Source organism: Myzus persicae, unplaced genomic scaffold (genome assembly GCF_001856785.1).
Source record: "Myzus persicae strain clone G006 unplaced genomic scaffold, MPER_G0061.0, whole genome shotgun sequence".
In the NCBI taxonomy this organism is placed as follows: domain Eukaryota; kingdom Metazoa; phylum Arthropoda; class Insecta; order Hemiptera; family Aphididae; genus Myzus; species Myzus persicae.
Window position 1 is genome coordinate 170,364 of NW_019103910.1, and position 16,592 is coordinate 186,955.

The 16,592-nt window shown below is 31.0% G+C and overlaps 1 protein-coding gene across 1 annotated transcript; it reads left to right on the forward strand.

Annotated features, from left to right (window-relative positions):
* The first annotated feature begins 3,736 nt into the window (after window positions 1-3,736).
* Window positions 3,737-10,635, forward strand: LOC111036187 (vacuolar protein-sorting-associated protein 36-like). Its single transcript, XM_022318120.1, has 3 exons — window positions 3,737-3,994; window positions 5,168-5,368; window positions 9,335-10,635. Exons 1-3 carry the CDS (start codon window positions 3,974-3,976, stop codon window positions 9,770-9,772), a joined length of 660 nt encoding a protein of 219 aa, XP_022173812.1. The 5' UTR covers window positions 3,737-3,973; the 3' UTR covers window positions 9,773-10,635.
* Window positions 10,636-16,592: the final 5,957 nt, after the last annotated feature.

The following is a 16,592-nucleotide window of genomic DNA, read 5'->3' on the forward strand; positions in this document are numbered from 1 at the left end:
TCAACTCATCAATATACTACGAGCGCAAGTGTGTCATAATATTATGTGTTACTTAGTTTTAAAAATACATTATAAAATGTTTTCTCACTTCAAAGTGTACCGACAAGCATCTGATACAATTATAATATTATCACATTTTCGAATAGATACCTTTATCGTCCAACAATGCGGTAGGTAAGCCATTAGCTGTTTAATCAAAAATTAAATTTAAAAAATATGCTTTTAAAATATTACAGAAAAAATAAGCTATTAAACTTAACTGAAACCGGATGTAGAACATAAAAACATTCATTTTACTTAGTCCACCTAGGTCGATGTGTTGAGAAATTCAACTATTTCAAAGTGAAGAGTAATCATTATTCATTACAAAAATCAAAGATTCTGAGCGAATATAGGTTGAAAAAAGCGTATTGCTGTTATTGTATCGAAATCTTTCAAACACGTTATGGGTAATTTTATGTAACCATAGTTCATAAGTTATATAGGACAGGTAACAACGAAAATAATATAACTTTTTCTATCTCTATGGTTAGGCCTGGTTAGTTTTGTGTTTTTAATTTTTGATAAAACTGAATTTCCAACGATGTTATTTACAATCATTTCTATAAATTAGTTTTGGTTTTCACGCAAAAAAAATGTAATACAACTTTTTTAAGGTGATTAAAATTATGATTTCGATTAATTGTTTACGATTTGTTATAATAATTGGTACAAATCTACAAAATTTAAAAACGTTTGACTTGGATTCAAAAAATTATTCTATGATCTATATCATATCGTTCACTTTTATTGCTGGCGATAAACCTAATTACTTTATTACGTTTATTAATTTGTGTGGATAATGGAACAAATTAAATTGTGTCTTAAACAACATTAAAGTATATAGGTATGTGTTATAAAAGTGGCAAATCACGTTTGAACCAGTTGAGTAATTGAAATTTGAACCGCATATTGAAATGCAACCTGTTTGGACCAATTATTCATCCACTGATTAAACTAATAAAATTGTTAATTGTATTGCTCTTATTATACTAATCGGTGCTACTCTATACCAAAGCATATTATAATATCTAAAGAACAAACATACGATATTCGGGGTGGCTTTGTTTCTCGTCCACCGATTTTGCATCCCCAGGTGATAATACCGTCGTCGGGCATAATAATATTAATATAGTTACGGTATTCAGATAAAATTATATACATATATATTTTATATCTTTAAGTGTGGCCTATACAAAGGAACGATATACTATAAAACATAATATATTTGATTCATCAAGTGACTATTTTAGTAAATGTTTTATACTGTTGTATTTTCCAAACCTATAAAATGTATACTGTATGCGATATACCAGATATATATACATTAATAATTAATACATTATACATTTATAAGCAATTAGTTATTAACAGCGATACAGATTAGTTTAAAAAAAGCATGATTGATGGCTGATGCGTATGTAATTGTCATAATAATATCATATACACCCCACCTCCATATAACTAACCCGACATGTTATCCTAACAAACACGTTTCGTTGAGCCGAAGATGATATTATGGCTTTTTCTAGGCTCATCTCATTGAAATTTTGCTGTACTACATATCAGTCATATTAATTTATAAAAGCTCATGAAAACAACATGAAAACAGTTAGTTATAGCCTATAGGTTAGAATTCAGATCTTGAACTTCGTCAAACTGCCCCAATATAATATACTGTGGAACATCTAAATACCGGACACACTACTGATCTCTGAAATTGTATATTTGTATCTGCTATCTGGAGGTGAATGCTATTCAGAGGATTTCAATTTTAGTAGAGAGTATGTAGTTTGTCGCCCAAAAAAACCATCTGTTATCTGAAAGTGTCCATTAGTTCCAGTGTAGCTTAGTTTATATTTACGAAAGGCTACAAAAAAACAATTTGGTCTTGAAGCGACAATTTTTGTAAGAATGATGACCATTGGTATATATCGTGGTTACCCGCACACTGCGAGAATATTGCATAATCATGTTCATGTATAATAAATATGATGGACAGCAGTACTGCAGTAGTCACGGCAGAACTTACCCTGGATGCCTACATACGGAGAACGATAGGCTTATAGAACTTCACCGTGACATTTTCACACCCACGAGTAATGAAAGCCAGTGCCAAAATGTCATATCTTACGAAATTCAACAGTGTTCTAAAACTTAACTAAAGCAGTAACCATAGACTAGGATACCACTGACCATGTTGTTTGCAGTAGGTATATACTAACGACAATCAAATATCTCCAATTTTATAAACTTTGCCGTTTTCTAAATGCTCGTGTTCACCATCTGATTCTCGATCACACAGCGTTTTCCCCATTTTTTTACGTTATCAAGTGTTTATCTGTAATCTGTATAGTGTTAGTGCGTTAGTTCCGACTACACGAATTTCGGTCTCTGTACCGTTTACTCCTCTTATATTCCTAATGCGTGTATTACATAGTGAAGTCTTAGTGGTTGTGCAATTACGGTAACTTTAACGGTTTTTTGTCACTTCGGACCCAATAATCAAAAGCCAAATATTTCCCAGGAAAATATGAACGATGTCAGTAATATTATGAAGAACACCAAAAAGATGTTTGGCTACGATTCTAACGCAACTGTGTCTGTCTTAAAGACATGCACCCTAAGCCCCTAAATAATCCCATAACGCATTTTGTTTTATATACAATTTATCTTATTCATAAAACAATATTTGTATTCATTAAATTGTATGCGTGTGTTTAAAAGAAAGTATACATAAAAAATATGTTCACGATTATATAATATTATTAATTGTCATACGAATCTAAACTAGTTAAATAGTTAAAAAATATGAATAATTTTTTTCAAGATCATAGCTTATAATATCCGAAATAAATATAAAATATTATGCACTCAAGTAATAATAAGATCGGTATCCATTGATGGTTCGAAGTATTATAAATTAAAATCGTTGTCATCGTGAGTTCGATTATATAATGACGAGAATACTACTCAATATTATTTGGTCAAAACAGGTCCCCGAGATAAATCCAAAATGAATTTAATTTTTTTAATTGCTCCCTTTTAACGGGTCGCCCTTTCGTCCTGTACTCGTTCCTCGAGAATATTATAAATTTGGGTACTGTTTAACTATCCATTTTGATATTTTCAATATCCAACCGAGGTGCACGAGATCACTGAAAAATGAGCAATATAATATTATACCATGGTTAGATAACTAACGCCATATCATAATAATAATATAATAACTGTCGAGAAGATAACATCATAACGTATAATATATTATACGGAGATCTAAACAATAATCTCGTGACTTCTATCGTGTGGGGTGCGTGTGGACCGAGCAAAAGATGATGATGATGACGAAAACCGATCGGTTCTCCAAGACTCGACGACTGACGGTATATATGGGTATTGCGTAACAGAGCAGTTGTTCTAGGTCACCAGCCGGTCGGGTGAAACGATCAGCAAATGACGGCGACGTCCGCTGCTCTCAAGTTCACGATTATGCCCCCTTCGAGTGGAAGGAAACATAACACGGTATCACTGCCGGGTCCGGCGGGCGGCGGCGGCGTCGTGTACCAGCTATACCGTTGGCGGTCGTGCATCCTGAAGTTATCTCACCGCCGTGACGTAACCGCGGTCGTGGTGTCGGCTGCGAACCGGGGGAAGCGTCGACCGACCGCCGTTCGGTCCCCGCGTATAAAAACCGCGGGCCGACGCTGTTCCGGCGTCAAAACTTCACCTCTCACCGGCGCACTTATACCCGATCTCTTCGCGCACGCACACAAAACCCGCACGGATCGCGTAGTTTCTGTCGTCGTCAACTCCACCGATATCGCGGTACACACACGACTGCAGCTGCACCGAGAATACCCTCAAGGCGATCGCTGATCACCGGTGGTGACATAAATTTACACATAGACAGACATACAACTCCACGACCATAAACATGGTCGGCACAAGACACTTGGTGAGTACGAGAGATTTGGCCGGACGATATAGATCGCAAGTGGTATAGATTTACTGGTAGTATAGGTAATTATTATTGGAGTAGAGGTGGCGGGTTTCGTGTGATCTCCGGTAGCAGCTATAAATACCTAGGTATTTATACATTCAGAGCAAACTGATTCGAACCCGTTGCTGTTCAAACGCAACTAATTCAACGACTGAAGTATCATTTGGTATATTCCTGTGTATACAGTCGAGTCTCGATAGCTCGAAACTCAAGGGGAATAAAAATAAATTGAACTTAACTATGTATTTTTCGAGCCTTAAGCACATCCTAAAAATACTTCAAGGAGCAAGAAAAAAATCGTCTTATCGAGGTTTTTGAGTTATCAAGACTCGACTTGTGTTATATTTACTGTTGAATAGCTCATTAAATTCTTCTGTATCATCACGAAATTATATTTTATACTTATTCACTCAATTACTCACGATTATTACGAACTGTATTAACTATGTGTATAATATATATCACCATTCATATATGCACGTGTTTCTAACTTAAAAAATCCCAGTAGTCCCTCACCACTGAAAAACCAGTTAAATACTCATCAACTGGGATGTATAGCATTTCGGTGCCGGATGCCAGCGAAATAACATAATTTGAAAATTGACTGCTTCCCGACAAGTATATTGGATTGGGCTGAGTTGGGTTAACTAATCGGCTGAAGTATATCTGGTGGATAAATACTAAAATACATTAACAATAACGTTTTGCAACATTTAAGGCCAAACATATTAATATAATAGGTGCTTGGACGTAATATTTCAGGATTTATCACAACTCGTAGCTTTTTATCAGTGTTTAGTAGATCGATTTTGAACAGACTCAATTATGGTACTTTAAAGTTAGGTTTAAATAGACTAGGTAGGTGTGTGTAGGTACCAACCTATAAAATTAAATCAATGTTTTGTTAGCAAAAAAGTAATTTCGTCATAACAATCATTTATACTCATATCACTACCACTACCCAACATTGCATTTCACGTAAACATACCACCCGTTCACCAAAGCTCAACCAACTAGTCGTTATCCAACCAACCACACTAAAAGTTGCCCCGACGCTACGCTGTATATACCATAAATGTCGTTACGTGCTGGCTATAATAGTATTATAATACGTTTTGCGGTCCACAGGTATTTTTGGCCGTGTACGTCCTATACGTGCAATCGTCAGCCGCCTCTCCAGTCTATCAAGAGGATGACCACTATGATGGACACCACCACGAACATCACCATGGTCTACCACCAGCCACGTCCTACGCCACCATATCGACGACGCATGTCAAAGTGCAACACCCGCCAGCTGCGCCCACGAAGTACGCAACACCGTACAAAGTGAGTACCTATTATTGACAATATACTTCTCTACCAATCCTCTATATTATCAATAAAAGGGAATGTTTGTACCTGGTGTGCGTGTAAACGATCCATTATCAAGTCTATCGCACTTATTGTTTTGAAATTTGGTTCATGAGTATTTCTATAAACTCGAGTGTGTGCACCTCGAGGTGAATTTTAAAATTTTGCATTTTAAAAATTAGCACTGCTAAGATTTGTTGGTTCATGAAAAATTAATTTTTTTTTTGTATTGAGTTACTGCTGGTTATGGAATATAAAATAGTTATTATATTTGGATATAATTTTAGACCTATATTTTATACTTGGTCAAAACCACCCAAATGGCTGTGTTAAAAATATGCGTAGCTTACATTTAACGAATGTCAGGCAACTATCATGGACAATGCGGGACAGGATCATCAACTAAAGCATAAGATAAAACAAAAATATATTTAAATACACGACATATTTCCACGAAATGAGGAGGCATAAGATTATTATATAACCTAAGTAGCTAACCTGTTCGTCGACTTAAATATTAAATTGTTATTCGATTACAATAATTGTATTATATATAATACCTATTATGTATTATAGGACTTTGGGTAACTACGATATTTCGAGACGCACGAGTACGAATAGTTTATATTTTACATTAGACAATAGACGGTAATGTATAAATATTACAATTCTCGGCATAATACATAACATGTTGATATTATAAAATATGTATATGTAGGTATATAGTATCATAAATTCGATGCGATTTTGTAATGCTTATAAAATATATATATATATAATATTATAATGATAATTATTAAGTCCTCTCTATAAACAGCGGCCGTAGAACCCCATCGGCGTGTGTGTTTACGAAGTAGGAAGTCTATAGCTATATACGACTCGTGTATATCCGCCGCACGCTGATACCTATATGCATGTATATATATTTCATCCATACCTACAAACACACACACACACACACACATTTAATAAATACAATATACGTCGCCCATGTATATATTCTAGTGCACGGAACGGACGCCTTTCTCCTGTGAGTTGCGTAAGTTCGGCGGCCCGACGAGACGCGAAGTCGTTAAACTCGCCATCGCCACCGCGTTACGATTGTTTTTTTCTGACTCGTTCACTTTCCAAGTTCGACAAAGCGGGCGGCCAGTGAGGTTCCCCTGTGTATATTTATATATGCATATTATAGCCTCGGAGGTTCGGTAATCGAACTCGATTGTAGTTAATAATATTATTATTATATTATATTTACACGCCGGCGCCGACGTGGGAGCATAACATTTTATATTATTATTATTATGTTTGTATTATACACAGTTATTAAAAACGATTTATCGTCCAATTTCAAATGCTTATATGTTTTTAGTTTTTAGGTTCAGAGTAATATCATCAGTATAATATGATATATTAATAATTAAAATAATAATATATCAAATATATCAAATGTATTTAATGATAGGTAGATACTCTTATTACCGTTCTATGTGGTATCCACGCTTTTCTTGGTTATACATACAATGCATCTAGTCGGGACTTAAATTCTATGAATATCCGATCCAGCTGATTCGTCTAATTTTTTTGAGCTCATCTATTTTTTATGATAATCTTGGTGATGAATTCTCAGTATCTTTAACATTAACCTGAGCGATGTATAGTATGATTATGCCTAGTTTCAAAGCATCTGATGATTATTATTTCGAATAACTACAAATACATAAATACGATCAAACTGTAGATAGGCAGAAATATTTGTTCAAGGTGCTAATATTATATTAATAACGTATTGGATTTGTATAACTATTCGACGAGTAGGTACCTACAACAGTAACAAAGAAATAGGTTTGACAGTATTTCCGTGGGCGTTAAAGTTCTCTTATATAATACAACTAAATAGTGTTGAATCTGTGGGTAAGATATATTATAATAAACCTATACACAAGAATTGCGTATCACTCTTATCAGTCCCTCAAATTGTGAGTATTAGTAATTAGTATGTTTAATTTAAAAAATACATTAAGCTGTATATTATTTATAAAATACAAATTTTACTTGGCAATAGGTATTACTTTAGGATCTGCTTATAAATATATTAACTGTAGGACGCAATTAGTTCAAAAAGATACATTAGCCTGACTTAGTACTCAATTCATATACGCCTTTATATGACGTACTCAAATATTGTGATTTGTGATGTATGACGTATGTCATGTACCAATGATAATTACTTACGCTTTAGGTACAGTGGAAAAGATCTTTTGAAGTCAGATTGTAGCAAATTATTTGTTTGATAATCATAGTTTATTCGCTTTATTCGCTTTGTTCGCGTTATTCTTTTTTATATTGTAAGGAAATTTTGACTTAAAAATAAAATTATTTCTATGCCATTTCGACATTTGAAGTAGGTACAGAATGATATTTTACTCTAAAAATATTTCAATTTATAAATTAAACATTGTCATTGGGTTGTGCACTTCTGCATGTGTTGAACAACATTAAACTGAATGATATTTTTTAACTTAAAATAAATGTAGAAACTCGACAATAATAATTTGTAAAAATTAAATTCAAAAAAAACCTTTTGACCGTGTCCAACACAGTGGGACAGCTATACATATATAGCGTGCTATCATAATATTGTGACAGTGACGAGCGTATATGTGTAATATGTAATGTGTTTATTGTTAAAGAGTACACATTTCGATTCGATTTCATTGTTGTCAGCGAGCAATTATTTCTTTAGCTAATGACTTCCCATTCAACACCTCTCTAGACTTTATAATTTAAATTATAATAGGTTCGTCAAACTAACCGGTTATGTGGACGATTGCGTACAAAATATGTCAATAAAATTATTTCTCGATCTGTGATAAAACATTATAATATAGTAATACACAATATCGTTGACTGGATCATAACTTTCGATTTAGAGCTCCGGGATATCTAATACGCAGTAATACTCGAAGAACATTAGTATTTATATGAAAAGTTATTATTTTTTGAAACTTGTCGACAGTTAAATTATAGATATATTTGATATTCATAATAATAATTAACCAGCGAATTTAATTATGAGTAATTAAAAATATTATGTTTTCTTCTTTCATTTAAAACCATGACTCATATCAAACTTACTGGGGCCTTGTATTAGGTAAATGGTCAAGGTTTTTTACTCACAAACAAACATGTGATTACACATAAATCGAGAAAAAAACTAAAACATTTCGTGTATTTATAAGTAATACATTAAAAAGATGTTTAATATATTTTTTTGAAAACTATACCAAGTCTAGTACATATTAATTTTGGAGTAAAAAAAAAAAAACAAAATTTATATCATCACAAGTATCTGTTATATCCTAAAAATTCACGATTTTCCTTAGTTTTTTTCAATTATATTGAAATAGTCATAATCAATTATACCAAATACATATAATTTTCTACCAAAATGAAGAAACAACCTTTGAAGTTGAAAATCGACCCACAATATCACTACAACATTATGGTTCATTCCTCTCAGAATAAAAATAAGTCACCAAAGTGAACTTCTATTACTATTAGTGTAAGTGTTATGTAGTATTATGTTATATATATATATATATATATATATTATTATACGAGTATATTTGTTATTATTGTATAATTCGGTATCTTGTATTTGATTGATAAAACAATGTAAGTATTTATTGTATTTATAATCAAAACTCTTATGTAATAGAAATTGAAGCTTTGAATTCATATTTACAGGTGATATTTTGGTTTTGAAATATTTTTCCGGGGTTATTTAGGTTTTGGGAAATAATTTCCGGGATATTTTTTATTTTTTCTTATCATCATGGTGTGTTAGCTCACAAACATGATTTACGTAATAAAAATATAGATAACGTTGTGTTGTACTTGTGTACTTACACTATTAATTTTTGAATGTTTGTTTTTACGCAGCATGAGTATCTGACGCAACCGCAGATGGCGTACAAGTACATATCACTGCCGTCGGCCGTTGCTCTACAACAGTCAGGTAAATTCGAAGAGCCGTCCACGTCGGGCTACAAGTACCTCGCCGCGTCACCCACTTATAAGTACGTACAACCGCCGGCGGTGACCACTGAACCGGAAGCCGCGGAAGAGCCAACCAACTCGTTGAAATACGCGCTCAAATACGAACAGAACTCGTTCAAGCAGGAACAGGAACAGCAACAACAGTTACAGCAGCAATTCCAGCAGCAAGAGTATGAACAGCCGGCAGTTCAGTACAAATACATAGCCGTGCCGTCGTATAAGTACGTGCAACAAGTGGCCGCGGAACCGGAATACGGTCAGCACCAGCAGCAGCAGCAACAGGTCGCTGTTTCCTATGACTACACAGATGACAAGCAATAATAAACTTTATAGTATAGGTAATAACGACGGCGATTATAATGTAAGATCCCGATGTCTAGGCAGCGGAGCGGCGTAGTAAACTTATAAATTGGCAGAGGTGACCGTTTTTTATGACCAATTTTACCACTTGAAAACGCAAGACAAATATAAATTAAATATTAAATATCAGCTTAAGTTTGCAAAGAGCTTCAGCATTCAACAATATAAGATAATACTCACTTAAAAAAACTTTTTAGTCACCTCTTAAATACCTCCTTCCATACGCTGTTGCCCCGAACTCGCCTGCAATATAACCACGTAGTTGCTCACCATTTTAGCCCACCACTTCGATCTACACTCTTATTATATGATTAATAATTAAAACAAATTAAAAATGTATAATCTTACGTTTGATGTTCAACAGTACTTATGCGTTACGTTTTACTTCTGTTTTTTGACCACCTGGAGACCATCTCTATCACTCCATCTTTCTCTCTGTGGCGTCCATTAAATTACGCCAATGATTATATTATGTTAGAAATGTATTAGTTTAGATTATTGTTTTTTTTTACACACGGCCCATATTTGCCATGTCTTCTCATCCTTCTGCAGCAAATGTAGAGGTTTAATCGCTTCTTATATTATATTATGATACAAATACGATTACATATTTTTGTACTTTAATTATAGTATATATATTTTTAATATATAATAAATTGTATATTTGCATATTATGTTTATAATATAATATACGCAGTACTTACGTTTATTTATTGTATGCCTATATGTGTGCCGTTATTCTAATGATGAGCTGCAGTTTCATAAAACCACGATTGTGTTACTGTTATATTGTTTTACTTCATCGGCTACATACTTAGGAATATCAATTCCATGCAGCTAAATACCAATTAATGTTGAACTATAAAATTATACTTTACTTTTATTTTGAAACTATCTATGGTCATGTTACTTTATTATAAGTGCACTTAGGTGATGACAAAATAGCACCTTGTATACAAGGGCGAGCACAGTGGGAATGAGGGTTAAGGGGTCAGAATAGCCACGTCGGGGAACTTAAATTTATAATATTACATTTTTTAAATATATTTGAAAAATATGGCTAATTTCTTTTTTTTTGTTAAGCTTAATATTACCAAGTCCAAAGTTGGAGCTGTCTAAAGCTTTTTCACGTGTAAAAATGTTATGTATATGATCGAAAATGTGAGAGACATTCTTGATTTTGAAAAACATTAAAAAATACTTCTGATATTATAGCTCTAGCTAGTGAAGAAAATATGCTTCGTTCATGTGATTGTCAAAAAGGACGGTCTAATATTAAAATAACCAACCTTATAGAATGTCAGAATCGTATAGAATAACTATATTTTCTTATCTCTTATCTGACCTTAAATAAGATATTTTAATGAAGAACTCAGTGGAGTTATGCCATAAAGCATCAATGATATAATAATTATAGTAAATATTGGTATGGTTAAAAAATAGACTTAAAATTTGAATTAAAAGGTACAAACTATTAAGCTAAACATAGTGCTTGAAACTCTGTAACATTGCGATTCATTTTTTACATAATTAAAAAAATATTTCAAATATTAGTCACTATACGTGCAGTCATCACAGATAGTGCTAAACAAACATTTTTATCACTGAGGCGATTAAAAGTTATACGAGATCGACGACTATGTATGTGAAAGGAACGTTTGAGGGGATTGGCAGTTTTAAATATTAATTTTAACCATATGCCTATTACTAAATTACTTATATAGTTATATATATATTTGTACCCCTCCCCCCCACTTTTTTGCAATCTTAGATCCATCCTGCCTATATAGTAGGTAGTTATATTATAAAAGCAATCGATTGTGTACATAATATTATTATGAGATCAATTATATATATATTTTTAACAGTCAGCTATAAAAAAAAATCACACGTGATAAGTTTATTAAATATTTTCGAGGTATAAAATATTTAATCTTGCATGGACTAGATTTGATCGACAGACATAGTATAGATATAACACTAGTATCTAATGAACACGCACAATTAAAAAACTGAAATGTTCAGAAATAATGTAATCTTCTGATTTATAGTCATTAGTCAGTCTATTATAATATTATCTAGTAATAATAGTAAATTAATAACAAATGTTATAATATTATTGTACTAATTAACTAACAGTTTTTTGATAATTTCAGCATCCTAAATCTGCTCATTTTACTTCCGTTTTAAAAAAAATATATATTATTACAATAATATTATATTTATGCCTGTGTAAAATAAATGGCGTGTAGTTTTATTATATTCTTATGTTTTGAATGAATTACGAATAATAATTATTTAACCATAACCATTTCGTAAGTATGCAAGCTTAATAGGTAAAATAAAACCCATTGTAATTTAGGTGTATTATTACTTATAATTTATATACCATTACTAGACTACGTATGTTAAATTGTATTTTCTACAACATTGATAAAACTCTACAAATAATTGACTATTGTGTGTTCATTAACCAAACAATGATGCATGCGGTTTTTTACATTTTTACATATAAACGTGTGGTTTTTAACAATGACCCTCGTCATTTTTGTTTCTTGTTAACCAAACATTCGTTATTTTTATGGCGATTTGTGACATTCGTATAAAATTTTGGAAAAAATAACTCCAAAAAAACAAATGATAACTTGTACGGATCAAAACCTTCATCGAGCACAATATTATTTTGATCAAATGAAATGGTTTTTTTTTCTCTTGGTCGTAACTAATTGACACACATTTTAACCTTATTTTAATTCGGCATGTCTATATGGCTTATTCATTTTATTCAAATAGAAACAAAATCGTGTTTACTGGATGTTCAGGGGAACGACAGTGGTTTTCAATAATACCTATATTTATTGTCACTGGTCCAATAAATGCAGTCTGCACTTTGCAGTCGAAGACACTTTAACTTAAACACACGGTAAGTACGTCAGAATATTATTATACCTAGTGAAGTCAAACTGTAACCGTTCATCGTCTCAAGCGTATTTTTTAGTATAATTTAATTCTTAACCTTGTGAATGGACCGATTTAACTGAAAAACCTGTTTTAGGGTTCTCTGCCTACGAATTACTGCAAATTATCAAGAACCTAGCTATAGTACCTACCGAAGATATAAAATGTAAATACAAGAGGTGTGTTTTTTTTACATTTTTCAGTTTTTTTCCCGCAGATCCGAACTTTTGCCTGCGGATCTCTGCTCAACAATTTGGCAATATATTATTATTATTATGCTTTTTTCAAAATACGTATATTATTACAGCAGTCTTATAAATACAGTAGATATAAATTCTGATGCTACTATATTGCATGTTATGTGCATATTAGGTGGTACCTATCTACATTATATAGGTAGGACAGGTAGGTACATTATATACTCGTTTTATGGGCTAAGTATAAAATATTTTCTGAACGTCACGATGTGTTGTCCAATTTTGACGAGCCATACAAATTAGTGCGTGACACTGTGAACCATATTGATCATTTGATGCTAATCACTATCATGATAGTTATCATAATAAATTATTATTAATATTATGATTATAATGACTAGTCATACAGCCTGTAATATTAGATTATCAAAATCATTAATATATATATATGTATTAATATTGTATCAATAGGCGTCAGTCAGCATAATATAATAATATAACATAATTGGAATATGCATCGGTAGTTTGTGCATAATATGCAAACACTTTATTTTAAAAAGTTTAATTTTAATGTTTATTAAATTAAGTTACCTATTTAAAATTGAATAAAATGTCATATTATAACTTTAACATGTTAAAGATTTGCTAAGAAACTCATAAAGGTATTTAATAACGTTAAATAAAATATAATCAAATAGTATGCACTCAATTATCTAGTAAACAATAATAATTACAGTACATAGCTTAACCGGGTATTTAAATGCTTAACATTCATAAAATATGTAAAATATAACACTCATATTATAGACAGTGTAGTTACTTATAGTCAACTAGACAAGTTGATAAGAACTCTTCCGCACATTGTTTGTAAATGTAATTTATTATTATAATGATTATTAATATTTTAAATTTTTCGACATATTGTGACTTGATTTTATAATTATGGATAAAAAATAAATAAAACTTCCGTAAAGCATGAAAAAAAAATATTTGACTGTAATCCTGTATATTATATTTTAATGTTAGTTAGTCATCGGGTTTGTTATGTGACTAAAATGGTTTTTGCAACTGATACAATATTGGTTTCGATATATGATAGGTGTATGGGTAATTTGATCAAATATACTTATGAACCATTATTTTTTAAATCAGTTAGCTATAGGAGTTTGTTTTGTGGAGGACTTAACGTCGATTTATCCATATGACATTATACTTTAATTATGTTTTGACACTTCTATTTTATGAACACATTTCTATTATATTACACTTATTTTTTGTACGATTTATAAGGGGAATCTAATTTCTGCTAACTTCGGTGAGTAGACCAATCGTATACATTTACTGATATTTAATAATTATTGTATCATCATTGTTATTGTTGGTGAAATAAAGTTATTATTACTTTTATAAGTGTATTTAAAAAAAAAAATGTTTTGAGTACCTACTGAAATTCAAATTCCCAAAATGTAAAGGTTGAACAAAAGAAACTCATCGACCGCAAAAAAGTGTACCATAATTATTTATACTGTTAAAAACAAACCGCATTTATTATTTTAGGATTAGCCGTTTAGGGACCACAAGGTTTCACGCATAGCCACGCCCAACAATTAAAATATTATACGCCTATATAGGCAAACCATTTGGTTTTTTTACAGTTTCATCATTGTTATCCTTTTAGTTATTTTTAAATTATCTGTTTTAATCTAAAATAATATGCAAGTTTATACATAATATTGTTTATAATTTTTCGAGACAAAAATGAGCAAATAAAAATTACTGTTTTCCCTAATTTTTTTTTTGGTTTCCCCATCACTAAGTAATTTACTACGAATTTTTCACTTTTCACTCTCCCACCTTAATTTTTAACAAGATTACCATTCCTTCCATAAAAATACCGTAATTGGAAATCAAAGCATTTTCACTGTTCCAAAAGGTATTGACAAAAGTTTTTTTTTTTAAAGAATAAATAAAAAACACATAGCACTGCTCTGCTCAGAATTTGAAATGCTAACTTCTAGGATATATATAATGGTTTTTTTTTATTTGAATATGTACTTAACTTGATTCGATATAAAATTTATTGGTATATTAGTTCTGTAATAAATTATTTAATTATGTTAATATGAAGTGTAATGAGTACCTATAATAGCTATAATATATTATATACATATTATTTAATGTTTAGAAATTTTCCTACCATAATTTTGGTTTTTTGTACATAACCCACTAAGAAAGTATTAAAAAAAGTTAAAATTGTATAAGCGATAAAATTTGTAGATTTGTATACTTTTCTTGTAAGTCGTAGGTATATAGGTTAAAAAATATGGTTTTATTTTAAATTGTTTTTTGAATATCTACTTCAAACAAGGGCTCTCACATAAATATAAATAGCAAGGGGGAGGGGAAATAGTTCTTACTTCCCCTACCAAAGTTATTTTTGTTTTAGATTTACAGTAACATATTATAATGAAGTGTATACAAAAATTAAAATTGTATTGAGTGACAATATTCATTGATTCGTATACACTGCTTGTAAGTCGTATAGCTATAGGTAAAAATCATCTTATTTATGATATTACATTATTTTAAACAAAAAGATTATTATATGTTTTGATTGTTGTTTTATATTTAAAAGAAATGTCACGTCATGAATAGCTGCAAGTACTACGAAAAGATAACGATAGTTCCTGGCCCGCAGCCTGCGCCCTTGTGTCTAAAACGAACAAAATAGAAGAGTTAAAAAAAAAATCGTAGTCCACATTAGTAACCAACACACATAATACTGCAATGCATAAGTATTTAAATGTGTATAAAAGTCCACAAGGCAAAACAAAAATATTTTATTTTTATTCTTTGTACATCACAACTAGATGTCATAACTTTTATTTGATGTGGTATTAAAACATAATATAATATCGCTCGAGCATTAAAAAAAAAATATAGTTAAATTATAACTTTATAAAAGTAAAAGTACATGAATAAAAATTCAAACAAACCACATAACTTATTTACCTACTATTAATTAAGTAAACATATTTCTATAATAATAATTCAATTGATTAAACATTTATTATATTATAGAATATAGTTAAGCAGATAAAATATTACATCGATTGGCTATCAAATGGCTACCATTAACTGGTTATAGAAAAAATTATTATTATTGGTTGTGAAAAAATATTTTCATCTTAAGATAACTGTGCAAAAAATTCAGAACAAAAAATGTATAGAAGTGATCAGTATTTTCAAGATCACTTTTTTATTTCACTTTTACAAAAAAATATGATTATTTTATTACGTTTATGTAGTATAAATTAATATAAGTTTAATGTTTAATATACAATTTTTAATTCTGCGGGAGATCAGGTTGAAAATCGTTATAATTAAACTCCAGAAGGACCGAAACAAAGTAACAAATTAATTAATTTTATTGCAAATTATTTGTAATATTTTTTTAATACATTGTTTTAGCATCATAATTCCTATATTTTTTGATTACACCTTTACTTAAATATAATTACGTGTCAAAATAGTTTTCTTTTGTAGAATTACATTAATATACGAACATTAAAATTTCTCATCAACCTTGGTTATATTCAAGGGCTACCCAACACAATGCACTCAGT

Bases quoted from the DNA above. Each gene is read 5' to 3' on its own strand.
- LOC111036187 (XM_022318120.1), top strand. From the start codon at position 3,974: ATGGTCGGCACAAGACACTTG. The intron at 3,995-5,167 runs GTGAGTACGAGA...TGCGGTCCACAG, and splicing joins TGGTCGGCACAAGACACTTG to GTATTTTTGGCCGTGTACGT. The intron at 5,369-9,334 runs GTGAGTACCTAT...GTTTTTACGCAG, and splicing joins AGTACGCAACACCGTACAAA to CATGAGTATCTGACGCAACC.